An 8,447-nucleotide genomic window follows, 5' to 3' on the forward strand; every position below is an offset into this window, starting at 1 on the left:
GGGAATGTGCGGTGGGTAGGAAAGGCCAGATTATTATGACCACTTCATCAGTACTTCGTTGGGCCACCTTTTCCCTTCAATAGGCAGTTTGTGGCGATTCTTCTTGGCATTGAATCCACGAGATGTTGAAAGGTGATGTGAGGGGAAGGTCAATGGGGAAAAAAAGGAGACATATGTACTACTATGTAATAATTTAAACAATAAAATCAAAATTAAAGAAATAAGCAGCAAAAAAAAAAAACAGAACATACAAATTCCCTGGCTACTAATGCAGTTTTTTAAGAACATACTTTATTATGAATATGTATTTAAGCAGCTTCATTCATAACTCTAAATTCCATAATTGTACCTATTTCAACACAAATTTGAGATTGTAAGGTCCATGAAGGTTTTTTATCTTTGTTTCCTGATGTATCCCCAACACCAAACATTTAATAGTATGTTTCTAGACTTATGCCTTGAGCTCCCTAGTTGAAAATTTGTTTTATAATTCTTACTGTATTGACAATGTAAGGTTTTGGTAGGGACTGAAAGAGAAAGTAAGAGGAAGCATGAATTACCATATATTAATTGGTTATTATTTCTAAAAGCGAGAACTTCAATGCCTTTAGCTTATGCCTATACAGGTATAGAAAATGAATAATAAACAAGTCATTATCTTTTAGAATTCAATAGGCATGTGGCTCTGTGGATTGGGTACTAATCAGGGAATGGTCAAAACACATGTGATTATACTTTAAGCTGTTTAGTTACACAATCATTACTAGTTTTCATTAAACTGTAGATAGTAATTTAGAAAAAAAAGTCACTGCCTACCTAAGAGGAACTGCTAGAAGACATAGGCGAGCTGGAACTGGAAAGCAGGGCTAGAGACCTGGACCAGGGAGAGAGGGGGTCCTGCTGGGCTGGTGAACCCTGGGGAGGACCAATCCAGGAGCCACTGTAATTCCCATATCCCAACAACTCAAACTTTTTGACCTTCTTCCATAGTAAACTTTTTAGTAGTCAGGGCCTTCTCTGTGTTTATTCCTCCACTTCTCTTACTTTATTCATGACCCCAATGTCTTCTTTAGTCAAAATAAAGCTCCCCCAATCATCCCAACTCTCTTGTCCTCTCTCTTCCCTGATTCCAGGCTCCAGGTTCCTTCTTTCTCTTTGACCCACTTGCCATCTGCATGAAACCCTCCTTTGCTGTGCTCAGCTATAGAAATACCAAACTACTTAACACAAAATTCCATCACTTTAACTTGCCCACTTTAACCCTCTAATAAGATAAGTTCATGCCTTTGTCTCCCACACATGCCTGCTCCCTGCACTGTCTGGGTGTTTCGAGCCAGCACAACCAGGTTCGGTGAGCCTGAGGAGTGGTGGTGAAGGGTTAAAAAAGACAGCCAAGAGAATACGGCTGGGGATAAGTCACATCACTGTGCCTAGATCAGGAAACAGTGACCCAACCTGCAAGCTGAAACTTTATTTTATAGTCAGAGCTCACAAAGCAAAACAAGGGAGTGGTCAATATGTTTACAATGTTCTTGTGAGTTTCCCCTTCTTTTGGCAACACTTGTTGCACCTCCCACAGCTCATTAGCTACCTAGGAAGGAACTAGGGAGGACTATAAGGTTAAGCATAATTATGCTAGGAGTGCTCTGACCTACAAGCTGGGACTTGTTTGTGGCTCTGCCACAGGTCAGTCTGAGGATTAACCCTATAGCTGCTTCCTACATCTCCCCCTTTTTTGTTTTTAAGCTACTCAATAAACATAAAAGTTTTAAGGCTCGGCTATTAAAACAATAATAAAACAATGCCATTGCAAAAAAAACAACAAACTACACACAACATTTTACTATTTCTACAAAATGAAAGTTTCAGCTACAAAATGAAAGTTATCTACTCAGACTCCTCAGATTTGGCTGTGCAAGGCTTTACAGAAACCTGGCAGCTCATCAACACTAGTCAGAACCTCGGCCCCTTGCATACCCTTCGTTTCTTCTTCCACATTGTTGTCATCGGGGCAAGTCTCAGTCCTGTGAACACAGGGGCAAGGATCTTCTCTGGGTCTCTTCCTACCACTGGTGCCACTTCTCCATTTCCTCGATGAGGAGGCCCCACAGCTGCCACAGGTCGGTGAGCCTCTGTGGAATGGTCTCAGAATTCAGGCTGCTACAGTCGGTGACAATGCTCTGGCTTCTCTCAATGATTCTGTCAATGCAAAGATATCTTTGGTGCGAAGGTGGTGTTAATGCAAAGATGTCGTTGATGTGAGGCTGACGCTGTTAGATTTCCTCCTGGAGGGTCTGATTTTTCTTTATAGTCTTCAGATTTGGATTGAGGTCATCAACAACAGACTACATCAGACAGTCCTTAGACAACACTCCTTAACAAAACAGCCTAGCCTGGCTCTAAGCATCCCGCTGACCAGGACTTCCATCCTTTGCTTTACAGTTCCTAACAAAACGTAAGAAATTTAAAAATGCTTCATTGAACATTGTTTTAGAGATCCCTTCCCTAAGATCCTGAATTTCCCATGTTGTACACCCAGCTGCTTACCAAACCTCGCTCCATACCTTACGTTTGCTTTCTTAACATGCCTCATGGGAGCATCCTTCACCTTACAATTGTAGTTCCCCATACTCAGGCCCCATGTTGGGCGCCTTATGTGCGGCCAGGTTCCATGAGCCTGAGTAGGGGAGGTGAAGGGTTAAAGAAGACAGACAGGAGAATACAGCTGGGGCTAGGCTGGATCACTGTGCCTAGATCAGGAAATAGTTACCCAGCCTGCAAGCACAAGCTTTAGTTTATAGTCAGAGCACACAAAGCAAAACAAGGGAAGTGGTCAACATGTTTACAATGTTCTTGTGAGTTTCACCTTGTTTTGGTAGCACTTGTTGCGCCTCCCACAGCCCATCAGCTACCTAGGAAAGAACTACGGAGGTCTATAAGGTAAAGCATAATTATTCTAGGAGTGCCCTGCCCTCCTTGCTGGGACTTGTTTGTGGCTCTGCTACAGGTCCATCTGAGGCTTAACCCTGTAGCCACTCCCTACATCTGCATAAACAGAGTCAATTCCTCCTGAAGACTTTTGTGAATGCAGGTGATTTCTTTCAACATGCTCTCCAGCTCCTGGGCCTGCTTCCTCAACTCTTCAGCCGACTGGGCCTTTGCGCCCTCATGTAAGTGCTTTGACTCTCTCACTAGCTGGATTACATCCACAAGAAGGAAAAAACCTGCAGTGGCTATACCAGCGATTCTGGCTCCTTTGCTCATTGTCAGAGCAGTGCTTCCAAAAGCTTTCTGCAGCTGCTTGCTGCTTTGGCCTGAGATTGCCCCAGTGCGTATGACACTTGTAGCCTCAGCTGCAAAGAGAGGAGTGGATTTGGCCAGCTTGAACGCCTGGCAATTCTCCAAAATACCTACCAGGGATTGGCTGCACTTTTTTAAAAGGAGCCCAATTTTGAATGAGTTGTGATGTAGATCCTCCATGACCAAGTTCCCTGTGTCATTGCCAGTTGACACTAGGCGGCTGGCTTTGGCTTTTGCTGACTTTTTCTTTGTGAAGTCCACGATGCCAGCGGTCACACTGGTCACAGAAGCTGCTGCCCCCAGTCCCACCCCAGTTGCCCAAAGCACCAGACTAGCTCCTGCTGTCACAGGTGCCAGAGACAGGCCAACGATGGTGAGAATGCCAGACACAATGCCCGTGGAAGAGGCCGCCACTTGGGTGATGGTGCAGTCCTTGTGCACCTTGGCAACCTCATCTGCAAGTGCGTAGAGCTTTCCTATGCATTCCTCAAGGTCCTGTTTCACCTGAGGAAACGCCTTCATAAAGGTATCCATATTCATCTGGTCTGCTGAGGACATGTCTTTGTCCTCCATGGCCATGAGTGCTTCCAGCTGGCTCAAGTCTTCATAGAGTGCATCTGCCACATCCCTGTAATAATGAAGGACAGGTGATTAACGAAGGCAGGTATATGAATTGCTAAAGCTGAAACCACTGATTGGATGAGCTAGTGCAAGAAGCCCTATTCTCTATGGTGGGAACGTGTGCATCTACTCAGAGTCCCTGAGATTACATCACATTGGCAGCCACCCATTCTGACTGGAAGCAGTCACCAAGCCACACTGCCTTCCCTCTGGTCAAGGTTACTCCCGGGAGAATAGAAGAGGGTCCCCCAAGGAGATCAGGGGCCCTCCAGCCCACAGTCAGGGTGTGGAGGACGTAATCACCCAGGGTCCTCTACCCCTAGCAGAGAGGGCATCAAATCAGGGAAGAAAGAAATGTGCCCCCTGCCACTGCTTGGCCCTCCATTATTAGGCCCCTGGCCACCTTAGTCTTGTACCCACGTGCCTCAACTGCCTCACTCTTGTCCCAGCCAAGCCTTCCTACCAGTCCTCCAACCAGGACCACACTGGCTCCATCCAACTCCGGGCTCTGACCCTGCTTCAAGCCTCTCAAGGCCTCCAGACAAGATGACTGCATTTGCTTTTTCACCCTTGATCATGGAGTTCACCCCAAGGCCTTCACCATAGTCATATCAGACAGACTCGCCATTCTATTGAAGAGGTAGATGACATAAGCCCACAGCCCCAGAGTTGGGCGGAGATTCAGTCAGTTTTCAACCCAACACAGTCCAGCTTCACTCCAGCTCTCCCCCTTCCAGGCCAGCAGGACCCTGCAGAGTCTGTACAATCCCTTTCTTAGGGAGAGCAGGCTCTCTAGCCACAATCCCCAGGGACACAATGTGGGCCAGGATTTTCCTGGCTTGTCCCACAGGAAGTCCTGCGTGGCTCTCACATCCAGCAAGAGGACGCTTGGGTCCTGTGTTTTCCCTGCATCTTTTTAAAAGTTCATGTCAACTGCCCACCTACTATGTGTCAGTCATTAGGCTAAACGGTTTACACACATTATCCTATTTTCCTCACAATGAAATAGAACATGTGAGTAAGACAGAGAGTGGTTAAGTAATGAGCCCACGGTCACGTAACCTTCCCCCGGCAGGCCTCATCTCTTCTCAACCTGAGGCCCTTCTCTGCCAACAAATGATATGAAGGAAATGGTCCTCATGAACTGTTGCAAAAGAACTTCTTCAACCCAAAGCAATGGACCCTGCCTGGAGGAGTGTGCCTGCCAGAGGAATCTAGATGCAGGGGAGATGGGGTGACAATACAGGCATCCCCTGGAGGTTACCTGGACAATTTGGTTGCAGCCACAAATCTCTTCCAGGCTTCATCACTTAACAGGTGTTGCAATTTCTCTTTGTTCCTTGGGTCCATTAAATATTCAATTACTTCAACAAAGTCTTTGCCCTCTAGATGGAAAGAAAAAAGAATAAGGTTATGAGAAATTCTGGTAGAATGGAAATGGAATTGAGTATAAACAAGGTGGTTAAATGTTCATCTTCCTGAGCAGCTGTCACCTGGGGGACTTTTTAAAAAAAATCTGGGATACTTTTGTTGAGTAACCTGGTGTTATGGACAGAACTGTCCCCCAAATTTATATATTTCAGGCCTGACACCTCATGTGACTGTACTTTTTCATTTATTTTTAATATGTTTGTATTGCTTTTTAGATAGAGAGGAAAGGTGAAGTATAGAGGTGGAATCATCAATATAAAACAAGCATAAATCAGTTGCCTCCTGCTAGCCCACTACTGGAGATCGAACGGGAAACCCAGGCACGTGCCCTGAATGGGAATTGAACCAGTGACCTCTTGGTTCATGGGTCAACTGTCAATCACTGAGCAACAATGGCCAGCCCCCATGTGACTGTATTTTATAAGGTTAAATGAGGTCATAAGTGTGAGACCTAATCCAATATGAATCCTGTCCTTATGAGAAGAGGGAGAGACACTAGTTCTCTCCCTCCTCCACTTGTTTCTATTTCTCTCTCTCTCTCTGTATAAATCAATAACTTTTATAAATCTTTTAAAAAAAATGTGTGACTCAGGGATTTGGGAGACTCTGAAAATTCAGATAAGGGACTGGGGACTGGTGTATGTTTTGTGTGTACAGAGACAGGATGGAAATGTGTTTCCTGCCATATACACACAAGACATATTATTTGTATTTCACAGAAAAGGAAGCGAAACTCAGACAGGAAAAGAAGGCCCAAGCCAAGAAGCAGAAAGCTCAAAGGTGCAATCCAAGGCCAACCATCAGACATTTCCTTACAGTAGGTTGAAGCCTCCTTATGTTTCAAAAATTCATGTGATTTCTGAATTCTACCCTATAGGTTACCTATGGGATTTTTATAAATTTGAAAATAACGTTTCAGATCACATGCCACTGATGGAGTAAAGCTACCAGGCAAAGAGGATTCTTCCTGCTTCTTACAGGTGCTCCAAGGTGGGCAGTGAAGGGGTATCTTCAGGTAGGTGGGGGTTGGAATCTCAGCTCTAATCCTGTGATCACTCAGTATCAGCTCTCTCCTCTCCAGGCTGGCCTCAGGGGCCACAGCTCCTAGTAAGCACCTCTGACCCCACCCTTGCCCACTTCTTAAACAAGAGGTCATCTTATTTATCCTTAGGAATGGACCTGAGAGTCTGGTCAGGAGCGGCAGGCTTCTGATCTGTCCTCTCCTCCCTTATGCTCCTTATGCTGCAACAGGAACAAGTTTGTCCTCTCCTGGGGGTGGGGAGGGGGTGATTTGGTTGCCTGGGCAACACAGTGTTGATTTGGGTGGTTGGAGGGGTATTTTTACCTTTTCTTGCTTCACCCCCTGAGGGAGAAAGTAAACCTGGGTTTAGATGGAGGAAACCCAGAGCACTACATCTTTGTATTTGCAGGCTAGGATGTGGGTGGGTGTGGGAAATAACAAAAAGGGCCTCCGCAGGGCTATCTGAGATCAACAGAAGAAGTTCCTGCCTGACAGTCACACCTGGTACGCAGGTGGTTATAATTGGGCCACAGGTCAGGGACCTAGCACAGCTGTGGGAGGTGGCAGTTCTTTGAAGGGGAAGGTTTCTACAGGAACTAGCAGGTTCCAGGTGCAGGGACAAGAAATTCCCACCTCCCATGTGCTGTCCTGGCCTCGTTGGAGTCATTGCATGAGTTGCAGAAAATGGGAGGCAGTGAGGAGCCTGAGGAGAGAGCTAGGAAGGAGGTCCTCAAATAGACTTCTGGTTGAGGGGACTCCCCTTGATCCCTCTTGGAGGCTCAGGAAGACTCATCAATTTCCTTTCAGGTTCTTGATTCCTGTGTTGCTTAAACCATCCTGGAGGCACCTCCCTCAATTCTAGATCATGAGCAGGAACCAGCTAGAGAGGAGGAAGCTGTCTACCTGGGCAGATCCTGTCAGCTTCTGAGGTCATGGTGTCACCAGTGGGATCTGAGAGTTTCCCCTTCAGCTCACCAGTCTGTGTCCAGCTGGAAGGAGGTGTCGCTTCACCCTTGGGGAAGAGAAAACAAATTGTGGGGTCAGAGGTGAGCCAGTTGAGCAACAGGGAGCAGCAAGGGGCTCTGTCTCTGGTGTTTCTTTCAGGGAAGGAAGGCCGCAAGTGCCAAGATGGACCCAATCCACTGTGTTTTCCTGTCTGCCAGCATCTGCTGGCTACTATTTAAGAGAAGGTACTCACCTCACTCCAGCGCACTCTAAGCCAAGTGACAGTCCCGTTGTCCTGTGGGGGCACAACGAGAAGACTATCAGGCAAGGAAACACACAGCTGAGGAGTCATAAAACCAAAGAGGGAATAACACCAGGGAGGAATAAAACACAAAAGATGGGAAGGAAAGATGGGAAGGAATGTTTTGGAACTGGCTTGAGATTGGGGACATTGTGTTTACTAATCACTGCAGCTAATATTGATGGTTTGTCTACCACAGGCTCCCATGTGTTCCCTTATCAAATACTCGCACACATTTCACATGGTGGGCGCCATGGTGGCTCCCATTGGAACGTGGGGGAAACCATTACAAAGTCTAGGTTTTCACCTAAACTCGGGTTAGCCCAAATCTCACAGTAGTGCTAGAGCTAGGACTCCAGCCCAAGTCTTCCTGATCCCAATCCCGTGTTTGTGAGGACTACGCTCGACTCTCTTTTATATACAAAAACGTTTATTAATGTGTCTGTGTTACTTGTCAATGACTCTTCTAATTCCCAAACGATGTCTTACACCCTATGCCAAGTCTCTGTGTTGATAAATTCCTGGGGCTGCAGCTTTCCAAGCCTGCATGCTTCTTGCTTCAGCTAGACCCACATCTCACAAGGCCCTGGGTTCCTGCGTCCCTGGCCCCATCCCTGCAGCCCTGCTGTGGGCTGCTCAACCCTCCTGATGGTGCCCAGTCCCCTCTGCTGCCCACTCCCACCAGTGGACCTTAGCTTCTTTCCAGTTCTTTTTGAAAATAGTGCAGAAATATCCTTCAGGCATAAAGTTCATCTGCATTTGAGATTGCTTCCCTAAAAATCTACACTAATAAAAGAGAAACATGGTAATTGGTGTACAACTGCTACC

At 46.3% G+C, this 8,447-nt stretch overlaps 1 protein-coding gene across 1 annotated transcript; it reads right to left on the reverse strand.

Annotated features, from left to right (window-relative positions):
• Positions 1–3,039: 3,039 nt before the first annotated feature.
• On the reverse strand, positions 3,040–7,307 carry LOC102758945 (apolipoprotein L2). Its single transcript, XM_015567178.1, has 3 exons — positions 7,277–7,307; positions 5,186–5,306; positions 3,040–3,928 (listed from the first exon to the last, which is right to left on the reverse strand). Exons 1-3 carry the CDS (start codon positions 7,305–7,307, stop codon positions 3,040–3,042), a joined length of 1,041 nt encoding a protein of 346 aa, XP_015422664.1.
• Positions 7,308–8,447: the final 1,140 nt, after the last annotated feature.

Source organism: Myotis davidii, unplaced genomic scaffold (assembly GCF_000327345.1).
Source record: "Myotis davidii unplaced genomic scaffold, ASM32734v1 scaffold5383, whole genome shotgun sequence".
Lineage (NCBI taxonomy): Eukaryota > Metazoa > Chordata > Mammalia > Chiroptera > Vespertilionidae > Myotis > Myotis davidii.